The 19,190-nt window shown below is 47.2% G+C and overlaps 1 protein-coding gene across 5 annotated transcripts in view; it reads right to left on the bottom strand.

The window, feature by feature from the left end:
• Positions 1-19,190, bottom strand: part of ABCC8 (ATP binding cassette subfamily C member 8) — a 76,721-nt gene that overhangs the window by 36,701 nt on the left and 20,830 nt on the right. For 2 of the 5 annotated variants that reach the window (XM_081061793.1, XM_081061794.1), the window contains exons 7-11: positions 18,365-18,529; positions 15,132-15,287; positions 10,923-11,057; positions 10,423-10,585; positions 222-262 (exon numbers count right to left, since the gene is read on the bottom strand). In XM_081061793.1, coding sequence (XP_080917919.1) covers positions 222-262; positions 10,423-10,585; positions 10,923-11,057; positions 15,132-15,287; positions 18,365-18,529 — 660 coding nt within the window. The remainder of the gene's footprint in view (positions 1-221; positions 263-10,422; positions 10,586-10,922; positions 11,058-15,131; positions 15,288-18,364; positions 18,530-19,190) is intronic. The other 3 variants (XM_081061796.1, XM_081061797.1, XM_081061795.1) reach the window with 2 other exon arrangements.

The following is a 19,190-nucleotide window of genomic DNA, read 5'->3' as shown; positions in this document are numbered from 1 at the left end:
GCCTCACGGCTTCCAGGCCCAGAGGCCGAGGCCCCTGTCTGCTTGGAGTGGGGGAGGGACCCGCCTCGTAGTTTGACTTTCAATCCATTGCCCAATTTTCAGCCTCAATGCTGAGCCATCTTATGAAGTCCATGTGCAGAGAGGCCAAAGCCTGGGTGGCCTCTCCCTCCAGACATCTTGCCTGCCCATCCCACCAGGAGATGGAGGAAGGATACACTTACGATGAGGACGGCGGCAATGGGGATGGCCGTGTTCATGAAAACTGTGGAGGAAGCACAGGGGAAGCTTAGTGGGAGGATGAAACAGCCAAAAATGAAGGTGCTCAGAGTGGCCTGGAGGCAGTGCGGCCGGTGGGGTCCCTTCCGCAGCTTGTGTGTGGGGTTGGGGCAGGTAAGGGCAGAAGCCTAGCCCTGTGGCACCTCCAGCTCTTTACTTGTTTCCCTCAGGACTCTTTTCCTATGTCTGAGACTTAAGCCTTTAAATAAATATTTAAATGCTCCTATTCTGCTCCAGATGAACAGTGTGAAAGAAGCCCATGAAAAAGTAGTGGGAGAAGGGATCGGAGAGTTGGCTGCCTGTGGTCAGCTGTGAGGTCCACAGCTTGTGTGTCTCAGGCACCTACTCCTTCCTCTGCCTTTGGTCTCTATGTCCCCTCCCGCCCCCCCAGCTAGTTTCTCTCAGAGGCTTTGAGGCTTCCTAATCTCCCATGGCTCTTGGGAAGGATTTCAAATTCATTCACACTGAAGTATCAGTGACTAAGGACGGCTTAAAACAGGGTCTCCCTTAGCTCTGAGGCTGAGAGTCCATACCAGGTGGGGCATTGGTTTGCTGCAACAGAGGTCCCCTTCTTCTTCTGTTTAAAGTGTAGCCCTCAGACCTTTCACGGGGACACCAGAGAAAAAAGAGAGCTGCACTTAAAGTCAGAGAAGGGTGGAATCCCTGTTAGGTATATGTTCTATAAGCCTGGGCAGGTCATTTCTTTTCTCTGTGCCTCAGTTTCTTCATCCGATGTTTGTAAACTTGTACTTACTTGTTCGCACATTCTGGCTCTCTCCGAGGGGAGAGAAGATAATGTAGGGAACAGGCTCTGTGAGCCCTAAGTGCTCCCTGAGTATCATACCTCACTAGCTACTTGCTTAGCCCCGCTCCACAGGTAACTGCTCCTCTGGCCCAACATGTGAGATGCCTAAAGTTTGGTCACGAGGTTCTGGACTTCCAGAGAGAGCAGCCCTTCTAGAGTAAGCAATGACCGTTTAGCTTGCCATATCATCCTCCTTCTTTCCAGGAGCTTCTTCCAGGCCAGCCCAGAAAGGAGGCTGGTTCTGTAATTAGCCAAATGAAAGCAGAACAAGCCAGGAGCCAGAGGCAAAGGGCACAGCCTGAGCACATGGCCCCTGCCTAATGAAAGGCCAAGTCTCTGACATTCCGAAACAGTCCAAATGGCCAACATTATTCCAAGAAGCTGACTTTCCACTTACTCCAAGAATCCTGTACCAACTAGTCCATACACAGTGTGTGCCAGAGATGTCAACCCCCAAGTGGGTGAAAAACATGGCCCCTGCCCTCAGGGGCTTCTGGTTTGAGGAAGGAGACCGAACTATGCTCCCAAGAAGGTCCTGATATCCTGGGAGAAAGGGAACACGTCCCTAGGGAGTTGGTGGATTCCTAATCTGACGGGGGGGACGCAGACCCTGTCATTGCAGAGCTTCCAGTCTCACAGAGGAGATGCGGCTGGAGCTCTTGGGCCACTGCTAATCTCTCTGACCACAGGGCTTTTTATCAACACCACTCTCACACATGATGGTGCTTTAAGTTCCCTTCCTGAAGAGGGCGCCATGTCTCCGGGTGCCCACTGCAATGCCGCAGTGCCTCGTAGCCTCTGGCAGGGGCGCTATAAGCATTATTGGGTTTTCCTGCAGTAGAAGGGACCCAGATCTGGGACTTAGGACACAGTACAGCCTCACTGGTTGGGGAGAATGAGGGGGATGAGGACACCTAGGAGGCCTGGGCCTTTGACCATCACCAACCATATAGCTCTAAACACAGGTAGCCTTGCCCCTCCCCTGCAGGGCCAGTTATTCCAGAGTGTTCCCTAGGGCAGGGGCCTAATTCTGTTCCTCCCCTGCCCACCCCATCAATTACCAAAGAGGAGTGATTCAAGCAAGGGAAGGCACCTGCACCACCCCTTGGCCCCCTGCCCCAGGCCAAGCCCTCTCCCATACAATCTGGAGCTCAACTCCCCCACTAAAGAATAGGCTTGGAGTTAGATTGTAAATCGGTACAACTCTGCTTGGAAAGCATTCTGGTGCTTTGTAGCTAGTCACGCCGAAGTTTAGGACTTCTGATCCTGTAATCCCTCTCCTGGGAATTTATCTTGAATACTTAACCACTCAAGAAAAGCACAAATCCCTTGGCAGGATGGTGTTAGTGGTAGCACTGTCACAGTAAAACAAAACCACAACCACAGCAACAAAACCACCAGAACCGAAATCAACTGGCAACAATCAACAAGAGGGGCTGTTTTAGTAAATGTGGTACATCAACTCTCAGGGAGATTCTGCAGTCAGGAAATATGTGATAATTGATACAATCCCTGGTCGGGATTTTTTTTTTTTTTAATTTATATTTTTTCTATTTTGTTGTCTGTATTCTTATAGCTGCCTGAACTCCTTTGAGGCATGAGACAAAAACTATAAGTAAATTTAGAAATGAATATTCCAAAGCTGATGCAGTAACAAGGGGAATACATGTGATATAACTAATTTCCACCCTGCTCTGGCTGTTGTATGGAGACACTAAAACGTGAAAATAAAAGTTTCCATTTCCCTCACCTTCTCCTGCAAGGATGGCCTTTGTGCAGGGAGCTCTGGGTCCCCTTTGGGGTGGGGGATGGGGGAACGGAATCACCAGCTGCTTATGTTTTAAAGGCCTCTCTCAAGATCACCCCACTGGGTCATGGCTGGAACTGGGGATGTCAGTGCCAGAAATGGGAGGCAGGGGAAGCTCTGGCACCACTCTGAGCTCAGCAGACACCCCTGTACCCTAATGAGGAGGGTCGGGAGCTGGGCATCCCATCTCTCATAGGTTGAAGACATGTTGCCTTGCCTCCATTTTCCTGAATCACATAAAGCCCTGTAAAACGTGAAAGGTGATGGAGGGGTAAAAAAAAAATATGACCAAGAATGGATTTCTCTCCAACTTTGACATGGGATAGGCTGACTCACTTGATTTGATGTAAGAAAGCCAAAAAAAAAAAAAAAAAAAAAAAAAAAAGAACATGATAATGCACAAATCTTGAATGTTAGGGAGCAAGAAATCCTGTTAAGTAACATTAAATGAAAGCAGAAAATGACACAATGATGTGTAAATGTGATGCTGTTTTGGAAAAGTTTAGTTGCATGCAGGCAGGCCTAACAGGCCCTACTTTTGAAAGCGAAAGCCTTTCTGTAATGGTGTAGAGATGTGGGTAGGTGTTGTTTTAATCCTCTCCTCAAAATATCCCTTAAGAAGTATTCAGTCAAAAATTATTTTTGAGGGTCTTCTCTGTTCTAGGCATGAGGCTGGGTCCTGCGGGTACAGTAAGGAACAATGTATCAGCCTTTCCTAACCCCCTCCTGAACGAAACAAAACCACAAATCAACAGAAACCAAAACTGGGCTCAGATGTCCTCTCCCCGGGCTGTCTTTGCTTCAGGAATGCTACCTGGCCTTGTGGGTGCCAGCACACACCACAATACCAGCAGCTTTCTATTTCCAAAGCATTGATAAATATTTCAGAAGCCACATGCCAATCATTTGTACCTCCACCAGCAAGAGCTACAGGCTCTTAGTCCAGACCTAATTGCCGGTTGCACCACGGGGCAAGTGTTTGTCGAAGTGCACAGGGCTATTTCCCATTCAGTCTGGGTGTCATTCTGAAGTCAACAGAGGGGGAAGGAAAGCAGGATGATGGTGTGTCTGGCTCTGGTAGTGCTGGGAGCACCCAGGAGGCCCTGCAATTCACACTGATTTCTGCCTCCTTAGTTGATGAGCCTGCCCAGCTCTCTCTCCTACACCTCCCTGCCCAAGCAGGCCAGGATATGCCTCAGCAACCCAGGGTGGCTGCACCAGCTAGCAACGGAAGGGCAGATATTGAGGGAGAATGTCAGGGAACCTGGAGAAGGAAGGGGGGTTAGGGCTGGAGGTCACCTTGTCCCCTGACACTGGCTATTCCGAGTCAGGGCCTCCAGCAAGGAGGACAGAAGGAGCACAAGTCTTAGGTTGTGAAGAAGAGGTGCCCTGTGCTTTAGTCTCACCAGCACCATCTTGACCCTCCCACCCCCACCCTTGGCAAAGCTGGGTTTTGGAGTTCGTGTTTTGTTTTGCAGGATGTGGTGAGGTCAGTCGCATTCATCCAAGGAGAGCCCACCTGTCTGTGGTTCAGATCAGACGGGGAAGAGGGAAGACCCCTGACCCCAGAACACTGGAGGAGATGGTAAACACATCTTCCCCTGACTTCAACTCCTTCCATGGCTCCCCTGCCTCAGGAGAAAAGCCAGGGGCCTGAACACAGGGCACAAGGTCCTGTATGATCCCGTCTGATTGTTTCCCTCTCCTCACCAAACTCTGTTTGAATCTAACACCTATCGCGTCCAGGCCTATGTGCCTGGAACATTCTTCCCCTCATCTGGTTAACTTGTAGCCATTCTTCAGGCATCAGCAACGGGCCTCACCTCTGACAAAGCTTCCTTGACACCCACCGCCCCTAAGACTACGCTGGGTACCACTCTCATGGGTGCCTAGAATACATCCTTTTTGTTCCTGTCACTCATGACACAGTTTTATGTCTGGTTTCCCTACTAGACTGTGAGCAACCTGCAGGCAGGGACCGATATTTCTTCTCACCACTGCGTCCCCAGGCTTAGCACAAGTCCTGGCACGTAGCAGGTGCTCAGTAAAGAATTGTTAAATAAGTGAACAAAAGAAATGAAAGAGCTGGGGCCCGGTGAGTACCACAAAAGAGAAATTGGGGCACTTGGAACTAAGCCCGTGGTCTGGCCATATCCTTGGCCACTGTTCATGGCACGGTCTCCCACAAGGATGTGAGGCTGAGGACCATGCCTACCTCCCCGTTAACCCCCACGGCCTCAGTGGAGGTTAGCACAAAGAGAAGGCTCTGAAATTGGTGCTGCACAAAGGACTGAATGAACGGGCAGCAGGCTGGTTGGTTGACTGGTAGAGCTTAGGAACCCTTTGTCACTCCTGCAAAGTTTGTCCTCAAATACATGGCCAGGCTGGGTACCTAGGGTTATGCTGCTTCTGCAAGCAAGTAAGGATTCTAAGGCGAATGGCCCCAGCACCTCCCTCCAGCTTTTTCCCACTTTGTTTTTTCCCCTACTTTACTCATTGAAATCCTGCCCATCTTGCAAGGTGTGGCCCAAATCTCCTCTTGTATGAAGCTCTGCATGAACTCTCAGTCCACATGGTCTTCCTTCTTCTCTGTGCTCTGCCTTTTGTTGGTTGAGGACCTCAGTGAGTTATTTCACGTCACTAAGCCTCAGTCTTCCCTGCTGTAAAATGGGACCCTAGAGCTACACATCTCACAAAGGTGATATGAGGATTAAGCGCAGTCAGTTTACTGCTCCCTGCCACACTGTTTTATGTATGTTAGCTCTGACTATTCAGCAGAGTATAAACTCCTCGAGAAAGGGGAGCACATCTTACTGTCTCCTGTATCCTTCTCAGTGCTTAGCACGGGGCTGATCACACTGGGCTGGGCTCACTCAATACCCACCAAGTAACTTACATCTGTTTTTCTTTGATTCTGGATTTTGATAGCAGGGAAACTCCCCCATTTCCTTCCCACCCCCACGCCTCACCCCCACACACTTGCACTAGCTCAGGGCTCTATACACAGGAGCTCTCAGTGATGCTGACAGTGAGCCCGTCAGAGAGAGTGTCGGGGGTAACCGATAGTTTGACTGCCTGGCGTAGGATGACAGACTGCAAGCCCAGGAGGCAGCCCCAGGATGGGCTCCATCGGGAAATGTGACTCCAGGGCTCCTCGCTGGCGCCAGGACCCCATGGCTGGCGCCAGGGGTGAGTAGAAAAGATGTCCCATTACCTCAAGCCTAATGACCTGTGTCCTGATCCCTGGTGACAGAGAGCAGAAGGCAGGAAGTCCAGGAGGAGATAAATGAAAAGCACACTCAATGCATATACCTGCAGCCAGGAGGTGCCTCCACCCACCACCCTGTCTCTCCCCCTCTCACTGACTAACACGAGGAAACCCGTCCCAGGGAGGGCCAACACTGAGCAAACAGCTTGTGGCTTTCAGAGCTCTCCCTGAGTGAGGGCCTTTCCCCTTCCCCGCTCATGCCTTTTCCAGGGACCAGCCTGCGCTGCTCTGTTTCTTCTTCTAGGTCGCTGAGTCCTAGACAGGTGGGCGGCCCTGGGCAGACCCCTTCTTGGCTCCAGAGCCCCTCACTCCTTCCAGAGACACCCCAGCTCTTGACAACAGAGTCTCCTTTCCCCAGGTCCTCCTGGCCCCTTCACAAAGCCTTGGTTTGTCTCCTGAGGGCCCCATGGGACAAAGAACACCTACTAGATAGGTGTCAGTGGGCTAGCCTGGAACCTAGGCATCTTGTGATGATGTTCACCTAGGAAAACACACCCCAGGTTGTAGTTTGGAATGCAGGAAATGAGCATACTGACAAATAAGTTCCCAAACTTTCCACCATGGAATTACACAGTGGAAAGTTCGCAAACTTAATTGTCAAGCCTTCATACACCGCCTAGAAGCAAAGCAGCTTCCATCTGCCCCCATCTACATGACTCAAGGTTGCCCCTACTTTGCTGCTGGGAATCTTGAGGACCCAGTGCCCCAATTTCCTTGCTTTCCAACTGCAGCAGTAGTGAGCCTGCCCACCCTGACCCTGCCATGTGGTTGCTGGGAGAGGAAGTCACCTGGCTGTGGCAGGAAGCCCTCTCCCACCTCAGCAGCTGTTCCCCCGCATGCCTGGAAGCCAGGTGTCTGTACCTCAGAGGGCTATACACACAGTTTGGGGTTACTGTTAACACAACCAAACCCAGGGGCAGGCAGAGTTGGCAGAGAGAAGGATGAAGAGGATTTGGGTCTGCAGACACCAATTTCTGAGCTCCCTAGCTGTCCTACGGAGTGCTTAGCCGGAGGGTCCGAGGCCACAGGGTCAGGGATGAGGGGAAAGGGATGAGACCAGCAAGGTGTCATCTGTCCTATGAAGTGTCTTAGCAAGGAATCCAGGAAGCAGTGGCTACCCGCCATGCTCACAGCTCCCTTCTGAAAACATCAGATCCTAGCAGGACTTTCCACAGAAAAATCCTGGTGCTGCATATGGTGAATAGCCTGGCCACCGCTGACTGGACCAGGGTCCATGCTTGAGGCACAGGGCACCAGAGTCTGGCTGGACCCAGGGAGGCAAGACGCCTGGTGCTCAGTGCAAGCCATGCCCTGTGAGAACCTTCGGGTTGGATGGCGGCTGCCTGGCCACACCAGACCCTCTCTGGGCAGAATGAACACAGGGAACGCACCAATTACCTGAGGGATCCTCGCCCTGTCTGTGAGCCAATCTGGAGACACCTCCAGCACACCATCCACGATGGCTCCCTACCTGCCACCCCCAGGTGTGTCTCTTCCAATTTCAGCTAGTGGAGGTGGTTAGTCTGGTCCATCTCTTCTTATTTCCTTCCTTGTTTCTCATTCATTTCTGAGCCGATTCTAGGTTATTTCTCTTCTACTAAGAGAAACTCGCCTGGAAATGGTACCTCATCGGGTCCTAAGTCTTCTTCACCCCCCATAGGTTTCCAGCTCCATGAGAAAAACAGTTTCAAGACCGGGAGTTAGAGACTCTGGAGATGGAGCGTGAGCCTTTTTCCTGAGGAGCCTTCACCTCAGGAAGACACCCCGCTCTGGGCCTCACTTTCCCATCTGTAAAACGGTTCTCCCAATTTAGAGAAAACATTTTCCATTTACCTCCCTTGCCATATTCTGTGTTTTTCACAGATCTATCTTTTAATTCATAAATTCTCTCTTCAGCTATGTTATTTCATTCAACCTGTGCCCCGAGTTGTTTCCACCTTGTTTTTCCTCTCTGGGGACTTCCTCTTGGCCCTTCCTACCATAATGGCTCTTAAACTGGACAGGTCAGGGAACAAGTGTGAGGTCTGCCAGCTGCTAAATATCCACGTCCCAATTATGCACTTGGGCAGGAACCACCACGGGGGCGGGGCGGGGGGCAGGGCAAGGTCCATGGAACCACTAGACCAACGGAGAGGTAAACCTGAGCCCTGAGCCTGGACTCCATCGATCACATGACCTCCATATGCTTTGACTCTGACCTGGGGACTATTATCTACTGAGTTAATCTCAAATAACTAAAATTTTAATTTCTAGGAGTTCTTTTGGCTTTCCTTTCCCCCCTGATACTTTCCTGGTTTGCCTTGTAGGTTGTATACCTTCTTCAGTTCTTTAATTATTTCATGCATATTAATTTCATTTTATTTTTTTTTCAACTAGTAAATCTGATTTTTATTGCAAAAAAGATATAGTTCTGATAAAGAGCCATTGCAATACTCATATCACCGATTAGAAAATATGTTTCTATTTCTACAGCACCTCTGAGCACTAAATGCAGTAATATTGCCTGCTTTTCCATGTGTCCCTGATCTGGCTGTTATATTTGTTATGTATTCCACCAGATTCTTTCACAATTGTAGATTTATGCTCTGTCTTTTGTTACGTTTCATCTCATCCACTAGCAAATTTTTATTTAATTTTTTTCATATCAAAGCTTCCAAGATACTTACATTACAAGACCACATGGAAAGTCCTTTATTCTCTCAAATCCTCAAAGAAACTTGGACAATACTGTGTTTGTTGGCTAATCTATCCTTCTATAATATATTAATTAGTCTTCCTTTAGCCTATTTTCAAAAGAGGCTTATAAACAAGATGCCTTTATTTTACTTATTTTCTCTATCCCAAAAAGGTCATAAAGATTCTAAAGTGAAACTACACTTTTAAAAATCCTGAGTGTGTGTCTTACAGCACAATATACCCTCTGTCTTTCTTTTTCTTTTTTTCTTTTTTATAGTTTTATTTTATTTTATTTTATTTTTACATCCCTCACACCGTGAACCCCCCTCCCCCCATCCACCACCACCCCGACCTCACACCGAGCCATCACATTACACACATAAAATTATAGTTGGCATTCATTAATGTCCAGCCTCTGGTGTACAATGCCATGACCAGACATCCACAGCATCCCTGAGGTGGTCTCCCAAACAGGACACATGTCCATCGGACACCCAACAAAATCCCCAAACACTATTGAATAAGTTCCCCAAAGTAATTCTCAAAAAACCCTGAGGCCATCCTGTGGTCACCAGCCGCCCCCCAATCCCTTTACCCTTCCCTCCATCCCCAACCCCCTCCCCCCCGCCCATCTAACAACTCTCGGTTTTTTGTGTCCCCAAAACTGTTTCTGATTAGTTCATACACATATTCTTTTCTTTGGATTCCACATATAAGTGAGATCATATGGTACTTGTCTTTCTCTTTCTGACTTATTTCACTTAACATAATGTTCTCTAGATCCATCCATGTTGTTGCAAATGATAAGATTTCTTTTTTCTTTATGGTTATGCATATTAATTTTAGACTATCATCTCCATTTCTATCATCTCCAGGTACTGAGGGAGTAATTCTCCTATTTTTTGCATTTGCTGACTCACTCTGGTGGTGCAGTTTTCTCTGGTGGATTTTAATTTCTTTATTATTGGCTCATTGTTCAACAGGAATGTTCACCACAGGAACCCTGTGCTCTCTGGAAAATGTATCTGCTGAGACCACCCTAGGAGCTTTACCAGTTTGGGTCTTTTTTCTTTTTTTTCTCTCTCTATTTTCTGGGCTTCAGGTTCCCAAACCACTTGATTGATGTAAATTCAGTTAGTGTAACTACACCTGTGAGGACCTCAAACTTGAGCTCCTATTGTTTAAAGCAAACGCTCCTTCTCAGGGCCCCAGATAAATGGAAGCTTCCTTGTATCCTCCCCATGGCAGTGGCAGCTCGGTCTCCTCACACTTAGGAGATTCAAAACTGTTGTTACTTAAGTTTCCTGCTGCCTCTCACTAACATATCAGCTCGATAACATATCAAAGACCCCATCTCTCTTTCTCATCACAATATCCTGAGGCCGCTCACAGAACACGCTCTCAATACACATTTTCTGGACAAATGACTGAAGGATACTGTGATTTCTGGGGGCTCTGCTTACACAAGACAGTTGGAGGATGACCCCAAAGCCCAGGGCTTCTGCCACCCCCACCCCCTCCCAGGCCCTGATACCCTATCCTGGCGCAGGGGCAGCAGCACGCAGCGCTGGCTGGGTGGGGTGGACTCACTGGAGATGGAGGTGTAGATGGCGAAGGCCCTGAGGCTGGTCATCTCCTTCTTGCGGGTCATCTCCACCCGCGCGCGGAAGATGTTCTCCCAGGCGTACAGCTTGAGCAGCTTGATACCACGGAGCATCTCGTTGGTCTGCTTCAGCCTCTCATTAGAGTACTCCTGCAGGGGTCATGGAGTCAGAGAAGGCTTTCCTCTGCTCCCATCTCACCCAAGAGGAAGGAGCTGAGTCAATGTTCTCACCATTTCACAGACAATGCCCAGCTCCTGTCCCCACAGGGATGCCCCCTGACTTCTCCATTAACCCCATTTCACAGACAAAGAAACTGAGTCCTGGACAGGTAAAGTGTCATTAAAGTCAATGACAGTGTGGATGGGTGGTGGGGGCTATTTGGTGGCATCTGAGGGAAGAGTGAGGAGACAGATGAGAGGCGAGGGAGCAGGCAGACTCATGGGGAAGGACGGGCAAAAGGCGCAGGTGCACACCTGGGACACTTACCAGGGTGCTCCGCTGGGCCTGGGAGAGCTTGGTGGCCACGAAGTACTGGACAGGGGCCAGCAGAATGATGACAGCTGCCCCAATTAAGGCACTGACTCCAAGGATGTAGTAAAGGAGAATCACACCCACGATGATCTGAAGGAGAGTCACGGGGATGAGTCCCCTTGAAGTTGGTGGCTGCCCTGCCCAGGGTATTGACAATACCCACCCCAGCCTCTTAAAGTGGGACATGCCTTGGTTCCAGGTTTCTAAATTGTCTTGGGGGGCCGAGGAGGAGGTGTGACAACACAATTTCAGAAAAAAGGATTAACATTATGGGTTGTCACACAAGCCGAGAATTTCTGAGCTGGAAACCAACTGCATTTATCTGCAAGGCTGGCTAAAGCGCCGACTCTCCCCAAGTCTACTTTCCAGATGGAAGTCTCAGAGCTGAGTTTGCCCAGTGAGTGTGACAGCACCGTTTGTTCTGTTTCCTGGTGACCAAAGTTGACGTTTCACTCTTATTGAAAAAAAGTGATACATAGCAAAGGGGCAAAATTGCTGCATCCACGCCAGACACGACCAGTCCAGGATCTGGGAGTTCATTCGTATGCTCCCGGCATCTTTCATTTTTCAGTAAATCTGGAAGATAGTCTCTGCTTCTAGCTTTACGTAAATGACTGCCTGCTTCTGCATATTTATGAGAAGGTTAAGTTACTCTTGCCAGTCCCCAAAGCATCAAGATGACAGTTTCTCAGGTTGCCTTCAAAACTGTTCTAGAAGAACAAATGTGCTATCTTTCTTAATTAGAAAAAAACATCTGCTTGGGTTGGCCCTGTGCCCCGTGAGCCCTACACCAAATTGGCATGAAGCTCCTTGCACCATCTCAAGGACAGAGCAGTGGGTGGCTCTGTAATCTCTCGCAATGACAGAATGCCTCCTGCAGCAGCAGGTTCTTAGGGGCTGGTAAGTGACCCGTTCACCACCTGCCTCCCAGTGTTTAGCTGATGTTAAATACAGGCACGGATGGGCAGAGGAGCACATGAGGAGATGAAGGACCCTGCTGCTCCTAGGGGGCCCAGCCATCATCACCCTCCAGGAGAATTATCCCTGGCATCCAGTCTTCCTTAGCTGTCCTCAGATGGGCACAATCAGGGTGTTGTTCAGCAGCTAGGGTTGAGCAGGACACCAAGGAGCTCCCAGAGCACTTCCAGGTCACCACCAGGCAGCCTGGTGACTGAAGCCCGCAGCCCCACTGCCTCCAGGTGCCCGCAGCTCTGGGGACAGCAGCTGGGGATATAGCATCTGCTGCTGCAAAGGCTGTCCTTACACTCTGCCTAACCCACCCCATGCTCCCCAGACTCTTCTGTCTACTCTCTTCTGCAGGGGTCTGAATGTACCCCACAGGAGAACATACCAGAAACCAGGGATTCTGAGTGTGCAGAGCAATATGGGGAATCAAAGAGCTGTTTGATCTCCTACTCACAGGTTAGGAAAGCAACCCAGTGTAGTAAGGAGGAGATCCTCCCGACACTTCCTGCAGTCTGCAGCCCTGAATTGGAACGCAGTCTCCGCACGCACTAACTACGCAATCTTGGGCAAGTTACTTAACTTCTCTGAGTCTTAGCTTCTTCATGACTTAGCTTCTTTAAAGCGGGGCTTTTACTGCCCACTTAGGAGGATTGTTGTGAAGATTAAATGAACATATATAACAAGTACCTAGACTAGTACCCGGCACACAGTTGGAGAACAATACAATGTGGCTTACCCTCTTTCTTAAAAACAAACAAACAAACAGGCCTCCCTGTCACCAGGGAACCAGAGAAAGGAGATACCTGGGTTTGGAGCTGCTACCCGCTTGCTGTGTGGCCCAGGGTATGCCCTTGCCCTCTCTGGGCCTCCGGTGCCTACGGTATGAGGAATCACGGAGGTCCCCACTATGGCTGAATATCTTAACATGGTATCCATAAGCTTCAGGGGGCCCATAAAGGCCCTGAAATTGTAGGCAAAATGTGTGAATGCTCATTTGTTTTTCTGAGGAGGTTTCATTCGATTTTCAAAAGTATATGTAGATCAGTGGTTGCCTAGGGCTGGAGGGGGCGATGACGAGTGACTGCCAGTGGACATGGGTTTCTGTCTGGGGTGATGAAAATGTTCTAAAATTGTGATGATGGTTGTACAACTCTGTAAATATGCTACAACTTATTAAATTGTACATTTTAAATGGGTGAATTGTATCTCAATAACACCGTTATTTTTTTAAAAGTATATGTGACCAAAAATGATTACCAACCAGGGAGAGCCCTTGGGGACAAAGGAATGGGGCTCCTGAGCTCACTTCAACATTATGAAAAGCTTCCTGCACTTTGTGGCCAAGCAGGAGGGACACATAATCCTGACCAGGTCAAAGGGATCATGTTAACTCCAGGTGGTAACACTGGGTCTTGAGGGCTGATCAAAGCTGTAAGTGGCAAAGGTATATAGTCTTTGAGAAATTGAAAAAGGAAAACCAAATAACACTTCATAATAAATAAGCAAAGGTGAGTCATTGGTGGAGCTAAAACGTTCCCCCACGCCCCACAGAGGTTGTGAGAATTCGCAAGTGAGAGAAAGGCTGGGGCAGAGCCAGACACAGGGTAAGGCGTACTAGGTATTACTTAGTATTCGCATTATTAACACTGGTGCATGTGTAATAAACATTATAAATAGTAGTAATGACAATAATGCAGCAGGCTTGGTAGACAAAATCTTTTGAAACAGGTTGTTCAAGGGGACATAACAGAAAAGATAAAAGGCTGGTGACTATATTAGATGAGCTCTCCAGACTATGCTATAGCTTTCATAGTCACTGATCCATCTTGACAGAGTGGAGGGGGGATCAGGGGCCTGGGGTGGCTAAGTGGTAAGGGGGGATAGCCTATAAAAAGGACAACCAGATTCTCTGCCCTACTTGTCTTTGGTCTAGATGCCCTCCTATGCGAGCTTCTCCTCCTATTTCCCTTTAATGTCTTTTAAATATAAGCTTTACAGGTAAGGAGAACCAACAAAAGTCACTTGAGATTAAGCTTTATGGAATGTGAACCCCAAGAAGTAGTAAATTCTGGATGGTATAGTTCTCACTCACATAAGCGTGCAAGTTAGAGGGACCTGATATATACTTATTCACAGACCATTCTGTGGCCGGCACTCTCTTAGCGCTTTATTTACATCATCTAATTGAATCATCCTGTCTTAATTGAGCCTTGAAATAAAACAAGGGTTCAGAGGGTGGGAACCATCCATATTTCATAGATGAGGAAACTGAGGCTCAAAGAGGTTATTTGAATCAGCTTGTCTTACCCAGGTCCAGACACTTTCCTCTAGACCAGAAAGCCCCCCCAGGAGCCTGCAGGCCCTCTGCGAGCGGGTTTGGGATTTCCGCTTCTGGCCTGAGCACCTGAGTGAAGATTTATTCCAAGCTACAGGACAGGACAGGAAACACAGACTCCCTGGTGGAAGATGAGAACTGGGGCAGCTGAGGCCAGGAGTCAGGTAAACCATGGATAGTAGGGTGCCCTACAATTGTCTGAGGAGAATGCATCTTCTTCAGAGCCAGTCTCAAAGGTTGTTTGGTTTTAAAAACAATCATGCTTTTGATTTTCAAAAATAATACATGCTTGTTGGAGAATTTAGAAATGCATAAAGAAAATGAAAATCACTTGGGACCTTCCCGTTCTTTCTTCTATGTAAACCTGTGCAAATATATATATTTGTATACACACACACACACACACACACACACACACACACACACACACACACATGTTCCAATTTAGTAGGGAGTACACTACACATACTATTTTGTAATTTACTTTTTGCTTAAAAATATATCAGAACACTTTTCAATGTAATTAAGCACTTTGCTACAACATAATTTTTAATGTCTGCAAAAGTGTTCCACATATGATTATTCTGTTGTGGTTTTTTTTGGAAAGGTTTTTAAGGTTTAAGCTGCATTTTAAAAGTCTTAATGGCACTGTCTTTTCTGATCATCAAGAGAGATGGCTAGATATTTACAGAGTGTGAGACAGTATAGGGACCCAGGGGTATTCCCCGCAGAGACCCCAGGGGAGTGGAAGATACAGGCCGACATGGAATGGAAGATGGTGAACTCTTAGTCACTGAGCATGTACCAGCAGATTCTGGTTTTGTGTTCCCTCTCCAACTCCCCACCAAAGCAATGTCCCTTACCTGTACTGGCATAGCCCAGAGGTTTGGGCACAAGAAGAAAAACCACATCAGCTGATTGGTGTCAATGGCAACCAGGTTACAGATCTGCCCAGCAGTCATTTCTCCCATGGATAGGTTGGAGGTGGACAGGTGCATAATTTTATTGTAAATCTTGGTCTAGAAATGAGAACAGAGTGTTCTACATTTGTCATGATTGTCATCCTAACACCACCCCAGATGCCCGCCATGTGTCTATTATGTGTCAAGGGCTTCTCAGACATTCCCACTTTGGAGCACAGAGCAACCCTGCATTATTGTTCCCATTTCACAAACGAGGTAACTAAGGCTTGGAGAGATAAAGGGCTTTGATGACAGGTCAGACAAATCAGAGAGGCAGATTTCAAGTGAGGAATCCATGCCAGCATGGCAAGCCTCTTCTCAGACAAGCAAGACTTCTCCCTTGGGGACAGGACGTAATTAGCTCTTAAATCTTAAAAGCAGATTTTCATGTTCTTGATTTATCAGAGGCCAGGGGAGAGCACACTTCAGAGCCATAAAAATGATGGAGTGAGGCAACCATCTGTTTTAGTGTGGCCATCTCCAACCGGGGGAGGGGAATGCTCTGAGGCCAAGTCCTGTCTTAATTGAGCCTTGAAATAAAACAAAGGTTCACACTGTGATCGTCTTATGTGAAATATGACATATGTGTGTCAATCAGCTCCAGCAGCATCCCAGAGTCCAGCCATCCTGAGAACCTTGCTCTGCCTCCCCCCAGGCAGATGGGAACAACCATAGTAATGGCTCTCCATGAGCTCTGAACCTAAAAACTCTACATGCAGAGTGATTGTACCTCCCAGAAAGATGACAATTTTCAGTGCTCTTGAAAAAGTTAAAATGCTTCCCTGTCTTAAAAGTCTTTGGGATGCCTGCTCTCAAATGAAATTTTATCATGCATTCTGTTGTAAGGCTAATTCCCAGCCCTTAATTCATCTTTTGTGTAAACCCAGGCTTTTCTCTGGATCAGATTTGCTTAAAGCATAAACCTATTCTATGTCTTTTTGTGATTTTATATACACCATAGATAAGGCTTAAAATAATGGCAATAACATTTTTGGGCAAATCATGCACATGCTAGGTTATGTGAAATTGGTCTTCAAAGAATAATAAACCTAGTGAAGCAGGAACATAGAATCTACCAAAGTAAGCATTGTTAAAGTTCAGGATACTAGAAATACACAACCATCCGATAGCTGGTATGTCAATATATATATGTATATGTATATATATATATGTATATATATATATATATCATACAAAAATTTTGCTTAATAACTTTTCATGCAAGAAATGTGATTATTCTCAAACTCACGAAGACACAGACCTTTATCTATACTTTTCTGTAAATCTCTGAAACAGAGGTTTCTAATTCGTTTCCATAATTAATGCTAGAATTTCCTTTTGGTGGCATATGAATCACTCTTTCTTATTAATGCAAAAGATTCAGACAGTTTGATAAAAACAATTACATGCTAATACATTAAAAAACCATTTTTCGCTCTTTTAGTATAATTGGAAAATACTGGGCCAGAGTGCGAGTTATAGATGACTTACAAATCGAAAGTAGGTTTAATTACAAAATTGTTTGACTAAAAAATTGGCTGCTGTTTGTGGTGGTGCATGCCTGCCTGTCACTGGAGGGGTCTGCGCAAGAGGCTGGGATTTTCAGAGAGGTTTTCTGAACTGAGCAATAGCTTGGTTCTTCCTAGTTCTGAGCCCCTATGAATCTTAGAGGGTCTTGGATTTTCCTGGGCTCTTTCCATCATTCTCACCTGATGACATTCCTGAGGAAATGGCTCTGCTTTCTCAATAAAAAACCACTGAGGATGGGCAGTGTTGTCACGTACTGTTGCACAGCTTGTGCACTACATATTTTTAGGGGGTGCCATCCATACACACACAGGTAGTGCACCAAGACAACCGGAGTCTGGGTCCTGACACTGTCCCTAGCTTGGGCTGTCCCCTTCTTCTCTCAGTCCCTTTTCTGCAAAGCCCCTGATCCTGGCTCCCAAGGACCAGTCAATGTTAATGATTCTGAGGAACATTTCTGAAGAATGAGGTGGCTTTGGGATCTAGTCACAACCTCCTAGTGTTTTACTGACATCAGAGGAATTGCTGGATACGGTGAAATCTGGAGTTGTCCCCCAATAGCCAATCTCTCCTTTTCACAAGAGGAATTTCCAGCGGGTATATATGGCTGTGAAGAATAAAGAACACACCTTTTAACCTCTCTAGGTAGGGCCATGTGGAGAATTTCTCATTAATGACATAGAAGAGAATATGTGCAACTTCTGTATTATGATTTTAAAAGAAGGCAGCATTCCCTCCTGTTGGCCCATCTTTCTTCTGCTGGTTTAAATGCAGACACAACAGTGGCAATTTCAATAGTCATCTTAAACCATAAGACAAAAGTAATTGTGAGAAGACTGGCAGAGCAACACTGCAGAAAGAACCAAGGTCTCTGATGATTGTGTAGTTGCCATCCCAGCCCTGTGAAAAAGAAACTGCTGTCCTATGTATACCACGATTATACTGGGTCTCTCCAACAGCTGAACCAAAATTCTCATAAAAACACTGGGACTTAGACAACTCTCATCACTACCTTGCGTAAAGGCATCCTGAATCCTCCTTGACTTTGCTCATCCTTCCAACTGACTCTGAGAAGGAAGGAACCTGTGGAAGGCAGGAGCAAGAAGCTAGACCCAAGGTACCTATCAGACCAGAAAGGTCTCGCTCATTATGACCCAGTATTTAAGATCTCCTATAGGTCTTAGAGGCTCTCTCCAGTCCTGGTTGTCAAACATGTTTCCTGTTGTGCACCCAAAGAAGACTGTCTGGCAGCAGAACTCTGAAACAGTATCTAGAGAAGGAGCCTGAGGCTGCATTTGCATTCAGCAGGAAAGAGTGCTGTGATCGATTAGTGATGTCTGTCCCATTCAAGGCTGGAAAATGCGGAGGTCTAAGGGCTGACATCTGGGGTGTAATCCAAGGCAGAACCAGGGCTAGAACTACCTTTCCCAAGTCCAATCCAAGGCGCTTTCCACCATCCCACACTGCTTTGTCAATGGTCATTGTTTCAGAAACACAGTTAAAGAGCCACACAGAAAAATAAAGCCACAGCAGCATTATTCTTGAGTGCCCATGAGGACACGTCATGTGGTTCTTATGATGAAGTGAAAAAATAATCATCCAAGTACCTGCATTGCTCCTCTTAAGTTAATTCCGGTTTCAATGGCGACATAGTAGGATGCTTGCAGAAATGTCCTTTGCAGTAGGAGGGCAAGAAACAGAAGCACGGCTAAGACGTAGGCATTAGCAAGGAACTCTTGGGATGAGACAAAATAAACCCCGAGAAATTGTGTCTGTTGGAAAGAGAAGGTCAGAGGTGGCTGTCATTGCAGCACAAAGACCACCATTCATACCCCTTACTGTGCCATAACGGCCATTATTATAGGACCCTTCATGCTTGCAAAGCCTTGTGCAATTGTTGAGGAGTGAAAAATCAGACTGATAAATCCAACTAAACATTCTTTCAATTACAGGGAGGGCTGCCTATACCCTCTTCATCATCCCTCCTAGGGGAACAGAATGCAGCCCAGTTCTAACCTCACGCTCATAAACATGACTTTCTGCATTGTGGCCACCAGGCTCAGGGGAGATCACTCTGGATGGAACGAGAATAAATAGAGCGAATCACAGAGCAGCCAACACCAGGAGTGCTAGAACAAATCCCACGATGTGTGTTCTCTGCCATAAAAACAGAATCGGGGGTGGGGGGAGGGCTGGTTAGCTCAGTAGGTTAGAGCGCAGTGCTCTTAACAACAAGGTTGTCAGTTTGATCCCCACCTGGGCCACTGTGAGCTGCGCCCTCCACAACTAGGTTGAAACAACCACTTGACTTGGAGCTGATGGGTCCTGGAAAAACACACTTAAAATAAATAAAAGTTAAAAAAAAATCAGAATCAGCTGAGGACTCCTCACACACTCATCAACAGCCTGCTCTGTAGTAATTTCTGGGCAGAA

The sequence above is a fragment of the Rhinolophus hipposideros genome, assembly GCF_964194185.1.
Source record: "Rhinolophus hipposideros genome assembly, chromosome: 10".
NCBI lineage: Eukaryota > Metazoa > Chordata > Mammalia > Chiroptera > Rhinolophidae > Rhinolophus > Rhinolophus hipposideros.
Note: the sequence above shows the minus strand (reverse complement) of the source record. Positions and strands in the feature narration are given on the sequence as shown.